The sequence below is a fragment of the Erinaceus europaeus genome, chromosome 5 (assembly GCF_950295315.1).
Source record: "Erinaceus europaeus chromosome 5, mEriEur2.1, whole genome shotgun sequence".
In the NCBI taxonomy this organism is placed as follows: Eukaryota; Metazoa; Chordata; class Mammalia; order Eulipotyphla; family Erinaceidae; genus Erinaceus; species Erinaceus europaeus.
This window is the reverse complement of record NC_080166.1, coordinates 118,759,891-118,784,668: the sequence shown is the minus strand read 5'-3', so window position 1 is coordinate 118,784,668 and position 24,778 is coordinate 118,759,891. Positions and strand designations below refer to the sequence as shown.

At 39.7% G+C, this 24,778-nt stretch overlaps 1 protein-coding gene across 1 annotated transcript in view; it reads right to left on the bottom strand.

Annotated features, from left to right (window-relative positions):
• The window catches only part of UBL3 (ubiquitin like 3), a 60,017-nt gene extending 40,957 nt beyond the window's left edge, over positions 1-19,060 (bottom strand). The window contains exon 1 of the mRNA XM_007522397.3: positions 18,649-19,060. Coding sequence (XP_007522459.1) covers positions 18,649-18,675 — 27 coding nt within the window. The 5' untranslated portion in view covers positions 18,676-19,060. The remainder of the gene's footprint in view (positions 1-18,648) is intronic.
• Between the last annotated feature and the right edge of the window lie 5,718 nt (positions 19,061-24,778).

The window sequence follows — 24,778 nt, the reverse complement described above, 5'->3', positions numbered from 1 at the left end:
GATTGAAAGAACAAAACAAACACTTAGGGACTTTGCTCAGTGTGTCGGATTATGACCATGCTATGAACAGTAAACCCTTTAACTTAGTTGACATGACCTGTTAAATAAAATCTTCCTTTTTGCTCTAGTCTTACCACATGGGCATATATGTGTGTGTGTGTATGTGTGTGTATGTGTGTATGTGTGTATGTATGTGTGTGTATGTATGTGCGTGTATGTATGTGTGTGTGTGTGTGTGTGTGTGTGTATGTAATGAATTGCCTTATTTCTTCTTAATTAATTTACCTGAGAAAGAGGGAGTGAGGAATAGATGCCAGAGTAATGGTTAGGGTTTCCAGCATACAAACCCAGGGCTCTATTGTTGAGCTAGCTCCCCAGTCCTGAGTTACCTCATTTCTAATATAGGAGGCATCTGATAACAGTACATCTTCCCAGAATCCCAGAGCTATCACCCTGCCAGATAATAGGCTCTGGAATTAGATGCCTGGGTTTGATTGCTAGATTCTCCGTGTTTCAGTTTTCTTGGCTGTAAAATAAGGATGATGCCAATAATACCTAGCTCATAGCATGTAAAAATTTTTTTACTGGGGCCAAGTGGTGGTGCACCTGGTTGAGCACATATGTCACAAGATGCAAGGGCAGGGTTCAAGGCCCCGGTTCCCACCTTCACAAGTGGTGCTTCAGTGCTGCAGGTGTCTATGTCTCTCCCTCTCCCTTTCTACATCTCCCTCTTGATTTCTGGTGATCTCTATCAAATAAATAAAGATAATAAAAATTTTTTTGAATTTTACTGTGTTAATTAATATGAAACATTAAGAACAGTAAATACCTGGGCACTCAGTAGTTGCAAAGATACTTGTATTTACATATTAAAAATAAGACACACTAGACAAGAAGGCTTATTGGCTAAAGATCCATAATGACCTTGTTATAAAAAACTGAAGTCTGAGCGAGGTTTCAGTATATCTGGGACTAATCTTTCCTACTGTATACTGACTTATTATACTAAGGCACAAACTAAACAAAGACCTTTTTATGATCTAGTAAAGCTGTATATATTATTAGGAGTGAACCTGTACTTAGCGTTTACAGCTGCATTATGCCATTTCATAGTAATCATGTTTCTTGGGTAACCCAACTGCTGAAGAAGTCATTATGGAAAAGTTTATAGGTAGACCTAACTTTAAAAAAAAAAAAAACCCATATTGTATTTTTTTTAATTTTTATTTGATAAGATAGAAAGTAAGACAAGAGGGGTGATAGAGAGGGAGAAAGAGTCACCTGCAACACTGCTTCCCTTCTGCAGGTGAGGTACGGGGATCTGAACCCAGATCCTTGCACATGGGGACATATGTGTTCAACTAGGTGCATTATTGCCCAACCCCAAAAGCCTTTATAAGTAAGTATAAGATCATACTATTTGCTTTACAGATATTAAATTTTACTTGGAATTTGAAGACTCTTATTTCCAAAAGGATATGCTAACTTCTTTGATTAAATTTCCTATTTTGTCTTGTTTACCCTTTATTCATTGTTATGTATTCCACATAGCAAAACTTAATATGACAATGAGAATCTTTTACTAGCTTTATATTTCTCTAGTGCAAGGCCACATAAAAATGCAGCTGGCTGTCTTTACACTACTGTACTGACTTTGTAAAGAAATTCTTAATCTAAATGATCTGAGTACATATGAATTCCCAAAATAGAAGCATTAACAAACTGACTCTTAAAGAGTTAAAATGCAGGGAGTTGGCGGTAGCGCAGTGGGTTAAGTGCACGTGGCTCAAAGCGCAAGGACATGCGTAAGGATCCCGGTTCGAGCCCCCAGCTCCCCCACCTGCAGGGGAGTAGCTTCACTGGCTTCCCCTCCTTTCTCCATTTCTTTCGGTCCTATCTAACAATGATATCAAAAACAATAATAACTACGACAACAGCAGAAAACAACAAGGGCAACAAAAAGGGAAAAATAAATATAAATAAAAGAAATGAAATAATTGAAATGCAATGTAGACTAGTAAATATGGATATCAAATTAAATCTAACATGGAGTTTCTCTTGATTCTGAATGCTAACTTAGAAATCTGCATAACTAGTTATGCAATCATAAAAGGTTCAAGAATGTTTTATTCAATTACATAACAAACCCATATAAGCTATCCAAGTATATATAATTAGTTCTAACAGTTTTTCCATTTATAGTCAAATAAAAAAAGATTGAGCTTAAAAAATCATTCACAATACTTGATAGTTCTTCACAAACCTACCACTTTTAAGTATTTAAGTCTTACTATACTTTCTCAATTTACATTACAAATTTCTGTTTTAACATTTTCACTGTCATTAAATGTTAAAAAAAAAAGGTAATAAGCAAATGTTGAAATACCAGAATACTAACAAACTCACAGTGAAGATGATGTGGAAGTCTATAGAAATGAATAGTGAAAAATGTAAAAAAAAAAAAAAAAATTAAGAACACACACAAGAAAAAGTCCCACTTAACTGGCAGACCTTGGGAAAATTATTAAATATGATTAAGTCTCACTTTCCTCATCAATAAAATGCTGTTAACTCTACCACCTACTTACCTGATATTTGTTCTAGGAGGCTATTTTATGATTGTTAAATTTGTTTCAAGTAATAAAGTGGTAAATGATAGTCATTTATTCCTTTAAGCCATAAATATTTATAAGGAAAGCACTACACAAAAAAGAACTTATCAGATGCTGGCTACAATGGCAAACGAGATACTACTCTCATAGACTCTACTGTCTATTTGGAAAGATAAATTATAAAGTATCACAGGTTTCACAAAGGAACACAAAATTTAAAGATAAAAATTAAGGGAGGGAGGAAAGCAAATAATAGGTGTTGGCAGGAGAAGTGTCTCTGAGGACAGAAAAGTTTAAAAGGTAGTATCCTTGGATAGAGAGTGTGGAAATATATTGCTAATTGTTTTAAGAAAAAGGACTGATAGGGATGTATGAGAAACTAGGAGGAACCCATTATAATTGAAACATAAGCCAATGAGATAGGATCTTAGTGACTGACAGAGTCAGATGACAGGGCTCTGCATCTAGGTTATGCACATGTGACCTTTTTCTCTGGTCATTTATTATTCAGTGGAAAGCTAACAAAGTTTTCAGAAAGAAAGATCAAATTTGCATTTCATAAAGCTCACTTAAGCCACTTTGGAAAGTGTATCACAAAGAATTATGAATGGAAGTAGGAGGATTAATGTATAGGTTAGATTGGAAAGAGCTAGCACTTAGAACAGGATGGCAGTAGAGATGAAAACAAACTGATTTAGATGATGGAGGGAGAGGAAAAAAACAATTTCAAGATGTCTGACTTAAGAAACTGGTTGTTGGTACCATGGTAAAAAACTAATTTTAGCTATCTTTAATTACTATTAGATGTGGTGGAACATGCTGATTTATGTATAGTGAACCAACCTTGTATCCCTGGGATAAAATACCACTTGGTCACGGCGTACAATCCTTTTTAATACACTGCTGTATCTGGTTGACTAGAATTTTGTTCAATATTTTACCATCTGTGTTCATCAGAGATATTTGTCTGTAGTTTTTTTTGTGTGTGTCTGTCTGCTGCTTTTGGTATGGGTGATGTTGGCTTCATAGAAGGTAGAAGGGAGTATTCCTGTATCTTCAATATTTTGAAAGGGCTTTAAAAGTAGAGGTATTAACTTTTCCTTTGAAAGTTCTGTAGAATTCATTTGTAAAAACATCTGGTCCAGGACTTTTATTGTTGGAAAGGTTTTTGATAACTTTCTAATTTCTTTGACAGTGATTAGCCTGTTCATATTTTCTCATTCCTCTTTGCTTAATTTTGGAAGTTTGTATTTATCTAGGAAGTTGTCCCTTTCTTTAAGGTTCTCTAGCTTGGTGACATATTGTTCAAAGAAGCCTCACATGAGGGGGCGGGGTGGTAGTGCAGCTTAAGCACATATGGCAGGAAGCACAAGGACTGGCATAAGGATCCTGGTTGGAGCCCTCAGCTCCCCACCTGCAGGGGGGTTGCTTCACGGGTGGTGAAGCAGGTCTGCAGGTGTCTTTCTCTGCCCCCTCTGTCTTCCTCTCTCAATTTCTCTCTGTCATATCTAACAACAGCAATAACAACAATGATAAAACAACAAGGGCAACAAAAATGGGAAAAGATGGCCTCTAGGAGTAGTGGATTTGTAGTGCAGGCACTGAGCCCCAGCAGTAACCCTGGAGGCAAAAAAAAAAAAAAGAAGAAAAAGAAGTTTTGCATGAAATTATGGATTTCTCTGGTATCTGTTGTGATCTCTTTCATTTACAATCCTATTTGAGTCTTCTCCCTCCCTTTTTTTCCAGTTAGTCTGGCCAAAAGTCTGTTAATTTTGTTTAATATATATATGTATATAATTAGATAGAGAGAAACTGAGAGCAGGGGGAGATAGGGAAAGAGACAAGGAGACACCTGCAGCCTTACTTCACCACTTGTGAAGCTTCCCTGCTGTAGGTGGGGACCAGGGGCTTGAACCTGAGTCCTTTTGCACTGCAGTGTGTGCACTTAACCATGTGCACCATCTCCTAGCCCACTGTTTAGCCTCATTGATCTTTTGTATGGTTCTCTTATTTTTGATATTATTCCTGCCCTAATTTTAGTTATTACAATCCTTCTGGTTTTGGGTTCCTTTGTTATTTTTCTTCTAAGACCTTAAGGTGGTTAGTCAGATTGTTTATTTGAGATTTTCTTGTTTCCTAATTCTTGTTTCCCTCTCAATACTGCCTTAGCTGTGTCCCAAATAGTTTGATTCTGGAACCATTTTAATTTCTTCCCTGATTTCCTCTTTGACCCAGTAGTTGTTAAGTAGTGTACTGTTAAGTTTCCATATAAGACTTTTACTAATTTGTTGTTGTTAAGTGTTAATTTAATTACACTGTGGTCTGAGAAGTTGCTTGGGAGATTTGGAAGTAGCAATAGGTGTAGGTGTGACTTAAAAGGAAGAGAGGGTAGGACCATGGGGGGAGGGTAAAGGCAAAGAAAAGAAACAAATCAAAGGAAAAGACAGGGTGAAATGTCAATAAAGCCTTTGTCTATGCAAAAAAAAAAAAAAAAAAAGAAAAAGAAAAAAGCAAATATAGACAGAGAGTTAAAGAATAATAGTCTATGCATAGCTGTGACCTTGGGAGAACTGCAGCTTCCAGTGGAGGGAATGGGGACACAGAACTCTGGTGGGGGGACGGTGCAGAATTATATCACTGTTAGCTTATAACTTTGTAAATCAATATTAAGTCACTAATAAAAATTTTAAAGTAATATTAAATAAACAAGAAGCTCAGACAAAAAGAAACCTTAAAGGACCAGCCCAAGATTCTACTCAAATTTTTGCCCTCCAGTTATGTGCTTGAGTAACAGATAGGAACTGAAGCCAGCAAGAGAGAAAGGTAGGGGTAAAGCTTTCCCTAACCTCACAATAATTGAAATGTAAAATGTGTCAAAGTAGAAACATCTTGGGAAATAGTTCAAACTCTCAACCACACCTTAGAAGTGCTCATATACTAAGAGTAAAGTTATTTGAATTTCCTGATTGTCCTGAATTCAGCCTCAAGTTTTATCAATTACTGATGAATGGATGTGATCAATGCTTTCCTAACTCTGGAGACTATTAAATGCAATCTTGAAAAAGATAACATTTGAATCAGCTGCAACTTTCTATCACAATATCAATAAAATATTACCTACCATAATCTCGGCGGCAATAAAAATAAACATTCATCTTAAGTGTGCAAACAAATACGGGTTTTTAAGAGACTGACAGAAGAGGATAGAAGTCAAAGTTAGACTATATTCAAAACAACACACCTAAGGCAAACATACTAGAGAAAGTGGAGATAAAAGGAGCAAGCCAACAGAAAATGTCACAACTGAAATCTTATTTGCAACCAGTAATTTAGTCTCAAAATGCTTAGGCAAAACTTAGGAAGACTAAAATAACACAAAAACAAATCCTCACACAACTGGAGATTTTAAGGCATCTCACAATTATATCAGAAAGAAAAAGGTCAGTAGTAACAGCAGACTTGAACTTGACAAATCTGACTTAAGAAAAAAAGTGACTGTAAAGCACAAATTACCCACAAGTGAAATGATAGGATGTGAAATCACAGAAATAATGTTTACAGACCACAGTAGTAGTAAGATGTGGATACCAACAACAGAACTGCAACTAGGAAATTCTCAAGTGCTTAGATATTATGTAAAACATAAATGTTTAAATATTTTGAAATGGATAATAAATAAAACATGAAATATCAGACTTGTGAGACCCAGCTGTATTTGCATTATCAGGGCAACTTCAGGTCATCACTGATTTTAGTATCCATCTCAAGAAACTCGAACAAGAACAGATTATTTAAAAAAGAAAAGTAGACTGAAAGAAATGAAAGCGTAGGAGAATCCAGTAGAAAGTCAAGAATTTTATCTTATTTTGTTTTAATGAGAAAGACCAAAGCATCGCCCAGCTGCTCCTCGGGTTCCCCTTGTACTTTGCTTTTATGCAGCACAGGACTGGATCCATTTGTGCCAAACTTGTCTAAATCAACAAAAACAGGAAATGTAAATAATCCTATATATCTGAAGAAACAGAATTAATAATTCTTACAAGGACAACCCAGATAGTTTCACCTATTATATTTATTTATTTATTTATTTATTTTGCTTCATTTAATATTATTGTAGAGAGGGGGGAAGGGAGAGAGACAGAGAGGTAGAGAGAGGAGGTGGCACCAAAGCACTGCTCAGCTCCAATTTATGGTGGTGCTGGGGATTGAACCTGCGGTTTAGGAGCCTCAGACATGAAAGTCTTTTACATAACCATTATTCTATCTCCCAGGACCCCACCAGTTAATTCTTCTAAAGATTTACACATGAAATAAAATTAGTCCTCTGCAGGTATCTCTCTCTCTCTCTCCCTATCTCCCCCTTCCTCTCAATTTATGATGGTCTCTATCCAATAAAAAGATAATTAAAAAAAATCAGTCCTCATAACTTTTCAGAGAGTAAAAAAATTTCCTAGCTTATTTTATGAAATAAGCATAACCCTGATACCTAATGTGCCCAAGACTTTTATGCAAATTTTCTAAATTAAAAAAATAATTCAGCATATTAAGACAGTGGATAATAAAAAAGGTGGGCTTATCTGGAAATTCAAGAATGCTTTAAGGTTAGTATATGTATACCACCCACATAATTAACACTGAGCAACTATATGTCTAATAATTTTTAAAATATTTATTTTACTTATTTATTCCCTTTTGTTGCCCTTGTTGTTTTATTGTTGTAGTTATTATTGTTGTCATCGTTGTTGGATAGGACAGAGAGAAATGGAGAGAGGAGGGGGGAAGACAGAGAGGGGGAGAGAAAGATAGACACCTGCAGACCTGCTTCACCGCCTGTGAAGCGACTCCCCTGCAGGTGGGAAGTCAGGCCTCGAACCAGGACCCTTACGCCGGTCCTTGTGCTTTGTGCCACCTGCACTTAACCCGCTGCGCTACAGCTCGACTCGTATGTCTAGTAATTTTATACTAAGAAAAGAATCAGACAAGATGTGTGTATATATATATATATATATATATATATGTATATATATATATATATATTTGCATTATGTCAGTTTTACCCTTTTAAATATCCAGAAGTATACAGTGAGGTGAGCAATTTATGTTCATTTCACATGACTAAATTAAAAAAGTATAAATGCAAATTAAATATATAAAAACAATATTTTGTTTGGATATAATAAATTACTATAATTTAATTTCATAAGCAAAAGATATAATGCCTAGCTTAAGACAATTTTCTAGAACAGAAATAAAAGTTGTTTCTCAATATCTAGTCACAGAAAAATGCCCATGTTTGTATTTCATTTACACCACAAAAAACGTTACTAGGTTTGAATCAATAGAGATTTTTTTATCATACATAAGTAACAGCAAAAGAAAACATAAAATGCCCTTCTTCTTCTTCTAGCGTTTGCCCTTCTTCCGTAGCCAGTCAACAGCGTCAGGTTGAGCCTGATGTAAAGTTTCGAGACCTCCTTTGAATCTGGAGAGGTGGCAGTCGAAACCACTTTAATCCATTCCAAGTCAATTTGATAAATTTATAAAGCAACAATGGCTGTTATACTCAGAATGATAAGTTTATGGGGGGGAACTATTGTATGATAATACACAAGAAGAGTCAAGAGTCCCAACAAGTCTAAGAAAACGCCTTTTAATTTAACAATTAAAAATCACTTCAACCTTGAGGTTACATAGTATTTTGCTAATGTATATAAAATCGATGTCATCTCTACCAAATTCGCTCATACCAATAAGCAGCCTGGCTGGAGCAACATGTTGTGAAAGAATCTATAATATTCTGCTTAGGAACACAAACCTGAGGAATTCAGTGATGTTTGCCCAGGTATTGGGGTGGGGTTGGGGGTGGGGGTGTTTCTACAGGACAGGACATAACAGGGCAGTGGGGGAAGAGAGGATTCCGTGTGTTTTATCACTATTGCCAAATTCCTGTCCTAGCTCTCTACCTTTTACTGGTGCCAGGACTTGAAACATATTCCTTGCCATTGATGGACTTATGCTCTGAAAAAGTGAAAAAATCAGTTCTGCTGATAATCACTCTGATGTCTTTAAAAGAAACAATCAAGGCCAAAAAAAAAAACAAGAAATAAAACTTCTTCCAGACCACACTACAACTCTAAGATGACTAAACAAGGCCTGGGAGATACTCGGTACGTTAGAGCATACACTTAGGGGTTCTTTCCATTCGAAAACTGAGCAGTGTTGTGGTTTTTCTCATAAAAACACATTCCAGAGCTAAGCAGTACTCTTATTTCTCTCTTTAAATTTCATTCTTTTTTTTTTTAATGACTAACACTCTTCCTTTTTCTCTGTAATTACTGCTTTCTTGCCAATCACTTCCCACCCCCTTCATTTCTCCTGCTCATTAAAGGGTCACTCCTAAGAGTCCCATCTATGAACTCACCTGCACTATAGCTAGGCTCTATTCCCTTAGGCTCTCACTAGAATCATTCAGGACACCCTTGACCCTCCCAGAAACTTAGATTCTTCTTAACTGAGCCTCTGCATAGTTCCTCAGTCCACAGACCTGGCTGCATCACTACATATTCTTTACCCAACTATCCAGGGTAATTGTGAAGATTCAATGTGATCATATAAAATGCCAAGCATCTGCCTGGTATTAAACAGCAAGTACACGATAGATATTACTTTCTCCTATGAGCACAAAACAAAGAGGAACATATAATTTCATTTTCTTAATTATCTACGTAGCTCTTCACTATCAAGAATGTTCACATCTCTGTAAAACACTAATCAAACAGCTCAGGTTATCAGAACAACAAAAATCAAATTCATGAAACAAAGATTTACAGCAGAGCTCCTAAAAATTATACTCTGACATTATTATTATGTAATGCAGCACCAGGGAACGAACACAGAGCAATATTGCCTCCAAGGCTTAGGCTATTTCTTTTACTTTCTTCTCTTTTCTTTTTTTTTTTTTTTTTTGGCTGGAGTGGGGGTGACTGCAGTGACGCTGAGAACAATTGAGAGGACATACAACAGCACCAGTCCACCAAGCTTGCAGTTCCCAAGAGAATGCCATGATGTTCCTGTGATGTCTGTGCTCAAACACAATAAGGCATAAGGTGTACTAGATGAGCTTATCTCCTAGCCCCATTTTAAATGCCCTTTCTACTAATAAAATTTGCAAATTTGGCTCACACACCCATACCAAATTAAATTCAGCCATTCTAAATGTTGAAGGAGGCAGCAGGTGACACATTCTAACCACAGAAAAACAAAGCTGAGACAGAAAAACTCTCAACAGCAAATAAAAGAACTTATAATGTTCAGAAATCTACAATGACTTGTAAGTTTTAAAAACCATTATTGCACCCAAGTAAAAGACTCTGGGGTGGGTGGGGGGAATACAGGTCCATGAAGGATGATAAATGACATAGTGGGGGTTGTATTGTTAAATGGGAAACTGGGGACTGTTATGCATGTACAAACTATTGTATTTACTGTTGAATGTAAAACATTAATTCCCCAATAAATAAATAAATTTAAAAAAAAAACAACCATTTTCCCTCTGGTGCCAGGGCCTTACAATGAGCAATTCTACCTCTCTCAGGATGATTTTTTTCTTCATTCTTTTTATTTCAGAGAGACAGAGATAGAGAAGACATGGTAATCCCATTGGTGCTGAGGTTCAGAAACCAGGGTCTAGGCAAGGAAAGTTGAGCACCTACCAGATGCTCTACCTCCCACTCCCTACAGCTTCTAATTATTATTTCTTTCTTATACTTTTTTGTGTTAGTCATTTAATATCGATTTATAAATCATGATATAATAGGGGTATAATTCCACACTGTTCCCACCACCAGAGTTCTGAGTCCCCATTCCCTCCATTGGAAACTGCAGTAGGTCTCCCAAGGTCACAGATATGGGCTGACTATTATTTCTATAACTATCTATATTTAGATATTTTTTTCCTATGGTCCTGTCACCTCTTCCTTTCTAAGTCACACCTGTACCTATTGCTTGAAAGTCCAATGCTTTATCCACTGCGCCACCTCCCGGACCACCCGTACCTATTGCTACTTCCAAATGTCCTTCCTTTTTTCCCCCCCCTTTTCTCTCTGGGTCTTAGTCATCTTCCCTTAACATTTCTTCCCCATTGGGAGTATGGACCAAAATTCTTTATGGGGTGCAGAAGGTGACAGTTCTGGCTTCCATAATTGCTTCTTTGCTGTACATGGGTGTTGGCAGGTCAATCCATACCCCCAGCTTGTTTCTGTCTTTCCCTAGTGGGGTAGGGCTCTGGAGAGGTGAGGTTTGGGTGCCAGGCAAGAGTGGCACACTGGGTTAACTGCACACAGTATTAAGAACAGGGACCAGTGCAAGGATCCATCTAAGGATCTGGGTTCAAGTCCTCAGCTCCCCACCTGCAGGGGGGATGCTTCACAAGCAGCAAAGCAGGTCTGCAGGTGTCTTTCTCCCGATCTCCTCCTCTCCTCTCAATTTCTCTCTGTCCGACCCAACTAAAAAAATAATAAAAAATGACCACCAGGAGCAGTGGATTTGTAGTACCAGCATCGAGCCCCAGAAATAACCCTGAAGGCAAGGGGAAGGGGGAGATGAAGTTCCAGAAGATAACTTCTGGTGAAGTTATCTGCCCAGGGAGGGCAGGACAGAGTCATAGTAGCATCTGCAACTTGGTAGCTGAAAGGTGGTAAGATAAAAAGCAGGACAAAACAACAAACAGGCACCAAAAAGTAGGAATAGAGTAGATGAAAATAGGAGTTTTAGGGTGGAGTGAAGCCAGGAAATCTATTTTAGATATGTTCCTATGGGTCCATGACTTCATTAATTTTTGTTTGAGCTTGATGGCTAACAGCAAGTAGACTAAGAATATTATCTGGGAAGATATAGTCAGAGTTAAGAATAGGGCTAGAAAGGTGGATTAGGGCAAAGAGTAGTAGCTACCAAACTTGAAGTATATAAATATAGTTGACTGTTTACCCCATCTATCTGACCCACGGCCCATATATATTGACATTTAACACAGGACGTGGGTAACCTGCAAGTCTCTTCTCAGTCTGAGCTTGCAGTTTGGTCACAGCTGGAACGTTCTAGGCTGCCCTCATTTCAGGACCAGTCTTCCTCCAGTGACAGGGCAGGCTGACCCAGCCTCCATCAGGAGAGTGGAGCAGTCCCTACCATTGCTGCTTTATAGTGAGGGCGAGATCCTGGAGAGGCCCACAGATGGGCTTATGCTGATGTTCCTGATGGAAGTGACCAGTGATGGTGAAGAGAGGGATCTATTAGAGGTCTAGGCCCATCATATGTATGTGGGAATCTAAAGATTACCTGACTAGGACCTTAGATGATGGGATGCTTCTATTTTTTTTCTTGCCTCTAGGGTTATTGCTGGGGCTCGTTGCCTGCACTATGAATCCATTGCTCCTGGCAGCCATCTTTTCCCCACTGTTGTTGCTGCTGCTGCTGCTGTTGGATAGGTCAGAGTGAAATTGAGAGACAAGGGAAAAACAGAGAGGGGGAGAGAAGAAACCTGCTGACTTGCTTCATTACTTGTGAAGCGACCCCCCCTACAGGTGGGGAGCTTGGGCTCAAACTGGGATCTTTATGCCAGTCCTTGACTTTTGTGCCATGTGTGTGCGCTCAACCCACTGTGCTACTGCCCAGCCCCCCTCAAGACATATTTTCAAAGTGTTCTCTCCACAACATTAATTTCTTCTAAACAGCAAGTACTGGGCCAGAGAGAGTTCATCCAGTAAAGCACCTGCTGTGACTCGCAGCATGTATGACTGAGATTCAAGCCCTGTCACCACAGGGGAGTGTGACGGCATGGGGGACACACTGGTGCTATGGTTTCTCTGTCTCTCCTTGCTGATCTGCATGAAACAGACCACCCCAAAGTGGTTAAAATGCATATGCATGTGGTCCTGGCTCCACACACACAAAAAATAAATATAATATTTAAAAGCAGGTAACTCTTAATCTTTAAAAAATTGATTTATTTTTCTTAGAGACTTGTGCTTGTTGTCTCAAAGATATGTTAGGTAGCAGAGTGTTGATAGTTTCTTGTCATTGTGGAAAGGATAAGCATCACGAATACTCATCTTCAGCCAAGGAGATAGTTCAGTAGATAGGGTGCAGGCCCTGCAAACATGAAGCCCCAGGTCCATTAGCTGGTACCAAATGACAGAGAAATGCTCTGGTCTCTGTTTCTTTCTCATACTATGAATAAGTAAATGAGTCTTTAGAATACCCATCTTTTTTTAAAAACATGTTTTAAAGACTTTATTTATTAATGAGAAAAATAGGAGAGAGAGAGAGAGAGAGAGAGCCAGACATCACTCTGGTACTTGTGCTGCCAGGGATTGAACCAGGACCTCATGCTTGAGAGTTCAGTGCCTTATCCACTGCACCACCTCCCAGACCACAGAATACCCATCTTTTATATAAAGATGTGTAATTTAACCTTGAGTTCTATAGCTCTTTTAAATACGTTGGCAGTAATCCTCAGCTCCCCATCTCTATACAAAGTGTCACAGATTTCTTTCAGAAGTACTTCTAACTGTAATGTTACAATATATTCTAAAAGAAAAGCTGTAAAAGCTTCAAGAAACTCATGGTACTGTTTGGTTCACTGAGGTAGAATTCTGACTCCCCTCAATAAACTACATTTACTATGACAACTGAAATGTGGACAAAACAAATCCTGTAAGCAATTTATAAATTAGTATAAAAAGGCACCTCCCCCACTTTGGGGATTTTAAATAAACAGAAGTCCTAATACTTTTATTCTTACATCTCAAGGGCAACTTGTCTCATTTTATAAGTTACTGATCTAGTTATGGCATATAAAGTGTCACAATCTATATGAGGTATTGTGTGTATGACGGTTGTAGCTTATAAAATGATGATACATTACACAGAATACTCAATAGACTCGCATTAAACTAAATCAGTATTATTCAGATATTGGCTCTAAATCATCACAAATAAGTTAAACTATGTGTAGATTGAACTCAACAGGAAGGAACCCAAAATTGTTAAATCAGGATATTTCCAAGTAAAAACTTCCTATATTTAGGAGAGAATATGATTTAATATCCAAGGCTTCCAGTTACCCTGAATTCTACAGTCATTTTCAATTCTTTCCCCCAGGAAGAGAGGGAGCCTTAAAAAGCACACATAAAAATCATGTTACTGAAATACATCAACTGTTCCGAATTATGAATGCTAGCAGATACATCAGTAATTTATTTGCTATTTTGAAACAATGTCTAACCTTAATATAGGAAAAACATTTTTACTCAAAGTAGAAACACACTTTATATTTAACATAGTTAGTAGTGATAGCAGTAGTCAATAGTATGTTGCAATATTTGGTTTTTTTCCAAAAGTGACAGAGAAATGTGCTCCTGAAATCAAGAAAAAAACCACTCAGCAGATTTTAAATGTCTATTCTGTTTTAAAAATAAATCAGGGGACATGTAGTAAGCCTAAGGCACTTATAGCTACATAAATTTAACACTGTGAAGAGTATCACTGGGGCCAGGTAATGGCACATCTAGTAGAGGGCACATAATACAAATGTACAAGGACCTGGGTTCAAGCCTCAAGTCCCCCCCCCCCAATAAGGGGGGCAGGGGTGTGTGTGAAGCTTTACAGAGTAGTAAAGCAGTGCTGCAGGTGTCTCTATTTCTCTCTCCCTCTCTACCTCCTCCTTCCCACTCAATTTCTCTCTGTCTGTATCCAAAAGAAATAATTAAAAAAGAAGAATATCACCCTGGCTGGAGAGGTAGCTTAACTAGCAGAACACAGTTCTTGCATGTGTGAGGAGGCTCTGGGTTAATTCCCAGCACCACATATGATGTGAACAGTGCTTTAATGTTTCTCATTCTCTCTCTTCTGTCTCATAAGACAGTCTCCTTGGGGAAAAAAAAAAAAAAGGAGTTTCAAATACAGACAGAAAATGTTTAAGCAAAAGAAAAGATCACTGTGGGATAGAAAGGAACTAGAAGGGAGTCGGGCAGTGGTGCAAAGTACAAGGACCGTGTAAGGATCCTGGTTCGAGCCCCCAGCTCCCCACCTGCAGGGGAGTCTCTTCACAGGCAGTGAAGCAGGTCTGTAGGTGTCTGTCTTTCTCGCCCCCTCTCTGTCTTCCCCTCCCCTCTCCATTTCTCTCTGTCCTATCCAACAACGATGATATCAATAACAACAATAACTACAACAATAAAACAACAAGGGCAACAACAAAGGGAATAAATAAATAAAAAGAAAGGAACTAGAAAGGAAACGGCATTTAAAACTGAGGGGGAAAATAATTTGTCAATTATTGTTTTAATAAAAGCTGTCTAATTCAGAACACCCATATAAGATAGTCAAATAAAAATAAGTTACAGGAACATTCCACTGAAGATTACAGTACTGACTAAGCTGTTAGTCAAATCATACACTTAGCAAAAGTAAACAGTACTAATCTACCCTTTAGTATCAAAAAAACCTCCTAAATTAGACTTGAAATAAGAGCGCTAATAAGAGAAAGTTAAAAAAAAAGACTGTCAGAAAAATTTCAGCAACAGATCTTAATATATTCCCCTACCCCCAAAGTTAAAACTTTTTTTTTCTAGACCTTTCTCTAGAACATTTTTCCTTGTATTACTATATAATTGTCATTTTACAATAATTTGGAAAAGTCATGAAAATTCACAAGGATATCCACTTATTTTGTGTCCACCAGGGGGCTCCAATATTTCTTCCACAAATGAAGAGACATAACATTGCAATAAAAAATATCCATGAATCCCTGGTAGATCTCAATTTATCATCATCTCACTTAATCCCAGTCTAAAAATTGCCACATCTACTACAACTTGCATATTACTAGTTATAACTACGTAGCTTGTCTTTAACTATTTTATCATCAAAAATGTTTTAAATACCAAAATTGCTTTGCAATTAGTCCAATGCTAATTATCAATTTCTTTTATGGAGGGTTTTCAAAGATAAGTTTAGTCCAAATATCCAAATAATTTTTATATGTAATACTTTTATAAATACAGTAATTTATTTCTTGATAGCCTTCCTAGTCCAGAAAACAAAATCACCTTTGTATCTACCCAGTCATGGGCCTTATTACTAAACAGAAGGTATAAACATTTTCTTTCAGAAAATGACATAGTTAACATAGTTCATCCTACAACTACAAAAAGCAAATATTATTGCATCATGCATTTGGGTTAAGAAAAAAGTAAATAAAAATAATGATTTAAATATAGTATATTGTAATACTATTCTGAAATGTTTAGATGCTTTCAGGGATAAGATTGCACTGGAATGTTGGCGAATCTCTTAGTTCAAATTCAATCACTTAGCGATAGAAAAGTCAATATTTTATGTAAATACACTGATATTTTCAGACAGGGCATGTATTTACAGAGTGTTAATTGGAAAGTGCCAGCTGCAAATTTTTTTCAAGAGTAAAGCAAATCCATTTACAAGAGGTAATACTTCCCCTCCAAGAAAGATCAGCATGCTAAATATGAATTATTTTTAAAAGTTCAGAGTAAAAGGAAAATGAATTTAATGTTTAAAAAAGAGTTCTATTTACAAAGCTAAAGTATGCAAAAAACCCTATTTTAAAGTGAGTTACAGTCATAACTTTAAGAATTTTACCATATTAATTGATTTAGCAGTTACTGTAGCTCAAGAATGAATTATCTGATGAAAATGACTGGATGCATAAGTTTAAGGCACCACCTCATCTCCCAGGTAGGATTTTTCTACACAACTGCCTAGTACCACTAACATGTTAATATATATATATATATGTATACACACATACACACACACACATATATAATTAATATGTTTCTAGCTGCATGGTAAATGTCAAATTGTGGGAAGGTGAGGGCCAGAGGTTGGGGTTTTTCAAGATTCCGAGAGTGGTAAAGTGTTGCACTTTAAGTCACAAATACTAATGCAAATTAAACTGCAAAATTACTGTTATGAAAAACCGAACAAACATGGGGCAGCTAATGGCCAACTTCTAGCCAATATTTATCATGCTATAATTTCTAATATAGTTGTGAATTCTAGGAGCATAACAAATGAAGGCACTGTCTTATGCAAAAAGGTTTAAAAGGCTTTAACATGATGGTAGAGGTAGAGGGGTGTAATCTTAAAACCAAGTTGAAGAGCTAGGAAATAAGATGTACAAGCACTGAGAACAATCTAATCTGAAGGCTTTACCTCAGACACACACGAAAGCAGCATCACCAGGGCATTATATGTTTATTACATAATACTGCTTTGCCCTTGCATATCACCTTTAATCAAGGGATCTCAAAGCACCACAGAATCACCAGGGCCTTAAAATACAATCTAAAACAGAAATAGCTATATTTGATAATTGCAGCTACTGATAAAACACTGCCACTACTTCAGTCCTCCGAGCTCAACGTTACCAAACCTTCTCTCTGCCTTGGAAACAGTATTCCCCAAATCACTTCCATTTGTGACTGATGCTAGGCACATTCCTGCTTTATCCCTGGGCCTAAAGAAAGTAGTGGCACTGTTTTTATAACACAAATCTATTTCATTACAACTTCTGTGAAAGAATAAACAGTACGTAGGGAAACCATACCAGTAAGATATGGTCATGCGCGATGATATAAAAGATAAAATGGAGGTTTTATAGAGCAAATCTTTGCACTCATCAAACAAGGAAATAGCTTTTTTTTCCCAGCTCAGCGGAAGCCCTCTCCATGCAAATACAAGAGCAGTGCAGAGAAAGCCGAGTGCAGCCGTCCCTGTGCGGGCAGTTCTGTGCACAGCAGTGTGTGTGTGTGTGTGTGTGGGGGGGGACTAAAAGGACAATACAGGAGTTTTATGACTCTGGAAGGAGAGTGTAAGGTTGCCGTGGCCACCCGGGAGACCAAACAGTGTGGTTTGCATTTAAATGGGAAATCAAACATAAGCAAAACGTCTTTAAACCAAGGTCACTTATCCAGTTAATTTTATTTTAGTCTGTGAGATAGGCTTCTCGAGAAACAGCTGACGTTTTAATCATCAGGAAGGTTTAATTTTGTTTTTCACTGAAATACACAAACACTCAAAATGTTAAGTGAGCATTGCTATGCTAATTTCAATGACTTCATAGACAAGATCATGCATCTCTCTGTTAATTGCATTCTGTCTGTCTCTTGGACTGTGAAATTTTCACACTCACAAACCCACCTCCCACCGGCAAGGCTAAATAGTTTGATTCAACAGAATCAAAACCTTAACCTTTACAAACAGAAAGAAACACGTCTACCAACAAGGCTACTTTTCAAGTTCTCAACATTCAAAGGTCATGCCTCAAAAAAAAAAAAGTGTTTTATTAGCTTTTAAGAAGTCCAATGGTATAACACTACTAAATATTTGGTGCTAAAAGTCCTGGAATCATCGTTTTTTTAAAAAAAAGCAGCCATCTCGGGTCAGTTTAGATTTGTCAGAACTCGCACTAAAACTGGTTTTGCTATCTCTGTTGCCCTGCCTGTTCCCTGGGACATGTCATAAAGCTCACAGCGAATTCTCGCAGATTTCTTCCAGCAGAGGGGTCCCGGGTCCCGCTGCGGAGGGCGCCCGGCTCGCACCTACTGCGGGAGCGACTGGCGGGCGCAGAGCCTCGTGGGGGCTCCGGGTGAGGCCGACACGCAAACGCTCCGCGTCTGGGAGCCGAGAGCGAGCTGTTTCCTCCCCGGCAGGCTACCTCGCTTCATTTGCCCTACTTCCCTGCCTTGAATAACTTAGAAAAACAAATCGCATGAAAAGCAGTACTTTCTAAAAGGAAGGAGCCGGCTCCCCAACTTGGTCAAATCTCCCAGCTCCCGGCCTTTCCAGCATCACCCCCCGCCCCGCGCGCGCGCGCGCGCACACACACACACACACACACACACACACAACAAATCTTCACTCCGCGTCTGCATCCTTCCTGATTAAATAAAACTGGAAAGCCACAATCAAATCAGAGTGCCACAACTTTGCCTTCACTTACCATATCCGCCGGGACATTGCTGGACATCTTGCCGTTTGATTAGATACACAGACCCAGATGTTTACGGTGGGGGTGGGGGTGGAGGGCGGAGGTGGAGGGGGGAAAAATAATAATAGTGACACAACAATCAACCCAAAAAGGAGCAGAAGTCTTGGAGCTCTAGGGATCCACCTTCACGATCTTGAGAGAGGCTCGCTTGTGTGCTTTCCCCCAAAAGCAGCAAATAAAAAGTTCCTGCGGAGCCCGAGCGGCGGCTGTGCGCGCGGAGGAAGGATCCCCGGGCAGCGGGGCACGTCCGGGGAGGCAGCAGCCCCGGCGGCGGCGCTCGCGTCGTCAGTCGCAGCAGCAGCAGCAGCAGCAGCAGCGACAGTCCCAGGACCGGCCTTGCCAGGTGGACGGAGCCGACTGACACACGGACATGGAGCGGGGTGGGAGGGGGTTAAATCCGCCTTCCTCCTTTCCCGGTGATTCACACTCGCTCCCGAGTCAAGTCCTCCCGAAGCAGGAAGCGAATGCCCCGCCGTGGATGTTCATAGATAACTATGTGGCTACACATGGACGCGTGAGCGCTGAGTGGCCGCCGCCGGGGAGGCGAGTCAGCCCGCGCGCTCGGGGCCGAGGGCCGGGCGGCGGAAACCCGCGCTCAAGGGCATTTAACTCGTTGGCAGCCGCAGCGCGAGCCCCGGGGAGCTCGGGTGGGACGGAGACCGCACGGCCCGTCGGGGCTCAGGCGGCGGGCGCCTCCGGGCGGCGGCGACTCTCGGGGCGCATCGTCTCCGGCGTGTCTGGGCTCCTCTCCTGCCCGGGTCTCCCGGATTCCCGGCTTGCCCTCCCCTCCCCTCCCTGGCCTCGAGGGCTCCGGGCGAAACGGACTTGAGCTCGTCCCCGGAAGAGGCCGGGTTCTCCCTCTCCTCGGCCCTCGGAACGGTTTCTTCTCAGAGCTTTGGCTCCTCTTTCCTGCTCCACTTTTTCAGTCCCAAGCGCCACAGCCGCCTCCTGTCATCGCGTCTCAAGCCAACATGGCGGCGGCGGCGGCGGCGGCAGCCGGAGCGCCAGTCGGGACCCGGGGAGAGCACAGCCCCCGATCACCCCGCCTCGCAGCCGTCGCCCCCTCCCTCCCGTCCCTCAGCGGACACCAAATGCGTCACTTCGGAGACCACCCTGGAGCATCACGGGAAGTGTAGTCCACCTTGGGTCGGGGGTGCAAGCAGCCTAACGCGTCGTCTCCCGACACCGAAGCCACGCCCCTCCTAGTAACAGTTGCTAGGAAAAGAAAGCTGGCTTTAAGCAAGCTGCCACCCAGGAGTTCTGTGATACCTGCTGTCAGGAGTGCTGTGATCCTGCGAATTGTTTGCGGGGAAATAAAGCTGCACAGAGAAAAGCCCCCTCATGCACAATATACACCCAGACTTAAAATATGATTCTCCTCCAAGCAGAATCATTCATTTTAACGACAGCGCACTCTTCACATCCTGCAATCTCAAAGTATTCTGTAGTGATTTCATCTAGGTCTCCTCAACATTACATTTGGAAGATCAGAAGCAATCATTGATTTCCAATAAGGTCATAGAAGTTCAACAGGAACAAGGATCTCATTAAGCAGGGAGAATGTTTGAACATGTGTTTCTTGAAGATCCGGGGGCCATAAAGTTACAGACTAGCTAATTGAAATTGCCGAGAAAAACGTATTAGATACAACAGTGTGTTCTGCCAAATCTATATCAGGAAATAGCTACTGCAAGCTATCTGGGGATTCACCACTTTATCAGGATAACCCCTGAAATTCTATTTAATTCAGAATGTAATTGAAAACCTTTGCACCTACAGTGATTAGCAAATACAAAATAATGTCACAGCTCTTTGGGGACTTACAATGGGGTTGTGTCCTGATAAACCCATGACAAATGGGACATAATGTCTGTCAAAAGGATTGTGAGAGCTGTGGCTCTCTGCTCATGTCATCATCAGAAGAAAGCAATTGCCTCTGTCCCTGCTGAATGTGTAACACTTTTGGGCCATCAAAAGATTGTAACGTCTTGTAAATTGGGGTCCAACTATACTGAGAGATTTTGATGAAGAATATGTCTTTCTCATATTTGGAAGTAAAATGCTGAAAAATGACTGATATCTTTCTAAGTCTCTATTCGTAGCTTCACCTAGTGTTTTGGTAGAGCATTTTAGAAATGCTCTTCTCAGTAAGACACCTGCATAAAAATGTCAATGAATTTACAGTTGGAAAGCCATCTCTCCAACCTATGGTTATGTGATCTTGTCTGTAAAATAGTCTTGCCTATTTTCTAGGGGTAGAGCAGGGGCAGTTGTGAGGATGAGTTCGCATATGGGACATACTCATTCATCAGCACAGAGGTGTGACAGGCACTCTGTTGGATACCAGAAGTTCAAAATAAATGATCTAGGCACTGTCCTCAGGGAACTCATTGTCTAGAAGTAAATGTCATTTCCTAGGAGCAATCTCTCCAGTCATGTTTGTCTCATCAGAATGAAAATTCACAGGACATTTAGAGTACCTACTTCTTGAGTAGCTAGGATGAGAGAAATTCCAGGCACTCCTAAGGGCCTACATCAACCTGTGGGAGTTAGGGTGGGAGTCTGGGAAGGAAAAGGATAAATTGAATTCCCAGAGAAACCAAAGAGCAGTGGGAAGAAAAGGGGGTCCAAATCTCACCATGATTTTATGCCAGGACTTTGCCCAGATATTTCTGAATCTGATCTGTAGTTATGTGATTTACTGTGGTCTTAGGTACTTGGCTCCTTGATTAACAGTAAGGAAGCTCTTCTCACCAGTCCTCCAGGAAATAAAGACAGTCTGAAAATACTCCCATTGCCCAATAAGTTCAGAAGGAATAGTGTAACACATGTTATAGACCCACACTTACAAAGTTAGTCCCCACCTAACCCAACCCCAAATTTTATCCAGTGACTAGCCTGGCCAACGTTCTGGTGATTTTAATGGTACTGTAGATAATAAAGGCAGGAAGTATTTAGGCATTTAAGGCAGTAGGACTTACAGAAGCCTTAACTCACACTTCTCTTGTCTTCCAGTGGTTATATGGCAAAAGGATATAAGAAGCCACCACCATAGTATTTCGGACACACGATGCTACTGTTTTCTGTCAGTTACAAAAGACTATATAAAAAAATAAGTCACATATTTTGAAAGTAAATTCATTGAATGCACCTAACTATGCTTCTAGTCATTCTTCTTTGAGAAACTGAGACTTGGCTCTCAATAAAACTAATTTTAACGGGAGTCGGGCTGTAGCGCAGCAGGTTAAGCGCAGGTGGCACAAAGCACAAGGACTGGCATAAGGATCCTGGTTCGAACCCCGGCTCCCCACCTGCAGGGGAGTCGCTTCACAGGCGGTGAAGCAGGTCTGCAGGTGTCTATCTTTCTTTCCTCCTCTCTGTCTTCCCCTCCTCTCTCCATTTCTCTCTGTCCTATCCAACAACGACAACAACAATAATAACTACAACAATAAAACAACAAGGGCAACAAAAATAAATAAATAAATAAACAAAATAAATATTTAAAAACTAATTTTAACTGTCCCTTAACAGAAATAAGAAACGAAGTAAAATTGTTGGTGTATTGTACCAAAGTAAAAGACTCCAGGGCGGTGGTGGGAGGAGGGTTCAGGTCCTGGAACATGATGGCAGAGGAGGACCTAGTAGGGGCTGAATTGTTGAAATGTTCTGCATGTACAAACTATTGTATTTTACTGTCGACTATAAACCATTAATTCCCCAATAAAGAAATTAAAATAATAAATTGAAGAATTATGAAACACAACTGTACATTTTCCTGTTCTTCCCTCTATACTCTCTGCTTCCTACTCAGGCAGGTGGATGGGAGGTTGAGGAAAGATCACATGTCCACATCAGGGAAGGGAGCATCTTCTTGATGCTGTAAGCCTACTGTCAATATTAATTTGAAGGAAATGAGTGATACAGAGGTTTTATATTAGGAAAAATAACTACATGGGGAATCCTGTAGTAATCCACCCTACCACAAATTAGTTGTGTGTCCTTTGCAAGGACATTTTGCCTAGCTGTCTCAATTTATTTATTTGAAGTTGAACTTAATCTCTAAGGTTCCTCCTAAGAGCCTGAGAGTCAAGTCCCAGGAGAATAGTACATGACACTCATAATCTCTTAAAAATATCTCCCTCAGGTTCCTGTTCATGGTTATGAGCAGCTTTTGTTGTTGTTTGTTGGATGAAGAGTGATATAAATGTCTTCAAAATTATGGTCATTTTCACAACACTATAAATATACCCTATGACTATGACAACTCTAAAAATACATTTAAATCCACTGAATTGTACACTTTTAATTTGTGGATTTATTTACTTATTTATTTTTAGGTTTTAGATTATGTTGAAAATATGTTATAAGAGGATGGAAGATGGTGTGCCTGGTAGGGCACACATGTTGCTATGTACAAGGGTCAGGGATCAAGTTTCTGGTGAATCAGTGCTTTAGGTCTTTCTCTCTCTATTTCTGTCCCTGTCTCTATCTCTATCTCTGTCTCCCTCTCTGTCCCTTCCCCCATTAAAGAAAGAAAAAATCAAATTGCCACCGATAGGGATGAAGTCTTGCATATACTGAACGTGAGCAATGACCCTACTGTTGAAGAAGATGGAGAAGGAGGAGAAAGAGAAGGAGGAGAAGGAGATAGAAGAAGAGTTCACTATATAAAATTTACTGTGTTTAGGTGCAGAATTAGGTATATTCACTTTGTTGTGCTACCATCACCACCATCCATTCACAGTGCTCCTTCATTTTGAAAACTAAAACTCTCTACCCCTTGAGCAACTTCCTGTTCCCTCATCCCCTTCCCTTCCTGGCAACCACTCTTCTACTTTCTGTCCCTACTAATTTGGCTACACTGGGTACTTTATATAAACAGAGGCGTGCAGTATCTGCCCTTCTGTGGCTGACATTTCTTTGAACAGTTCATCCATGTAGTAGCATGTGTCAGACTGTCCTTTTCAGACTGGGCAGTATTCCATAGAATGTATTATTATTTCATTTTGTGTAGCCAGTCATCTGCTGATCCATTGATGACACTTCCATCATTTCACTATTACAAAATGGGTGAATGTTATGGTATGTAAATTGTATCTCAATGAAGCTGTTGAAAGATGAATCTCTATCTGCGATGTAAAGTCTCTGAAATGATTCCCATCCTAGGGTCATTCCTTAAAGACCATCTCAAGAAAGCACATTAGTTCAAACTGTGAAGCCAATAACATTTAATCAGATACTACTTTGGATAATTGTTTCATTATGCCATTCTTTGCCATTTATAAAGTTTCTGGAATAGGGAAATGCCACAAGAGACAGAGAAAGATCTGCAACAGGGCTGGGGAGAAGGTGGGCAGGAAGATATGTGCACTTAATAAAGGAGAATACAAGACATTGATGGTGACCTTTGTCATCTCTGCCCACTTTTGCTCAAGCCTGCCCTGGTCTACAGGTACCTGGAAACCTAGGCAGAATCCTGAACTGTCCACCAAAGATCATCCTTCATTCAAGACCCTGTGGTGAAGATGATCGAAACTCTAGCCCCACCCAGAGTACTTCTTAAGCAAAGCCTCCTTTGGGGCTCCAAGAAAAGTCACTTCACAACTTCCTTCATACTGTACTATATTGCTATAAAGTACACTATATTTCTCATGAGAAAATCCATGCAAAGGCCCACCACAACACCTATGCTAAGACCCTTAAGATAGAAAGGATTTTAAGAAATGCTAATTTCCTAACACAATCAGTCACAGTCTTTTCTTTGAAACTACTGCGATTTGCTAATTGGTTTAGTAATGGAGTTTTTCTCCTTTGGTTTCCCTTGCCAGAGCAGAATGAATGAGTAAGGGTTTATAGATTTAAGAATTGTGCTCTGTGGTCCAGGCGGTGGTACAGTGGATAAGGCATCGGACTCTCAAGCATGAAGTCCTTAGTTCAGACCCTGGCAGCACATGTACCAGAGTGATAACTGGTGTTCTCTCTCTCTCCCTCAAATAAATAAATTCTTTAAAAAAAAAAAGGAATTGTGCTCTTTGTGCTCTGAAAGAGTTTGGAGTATGAACAATAGAATTAAATTGTGTAA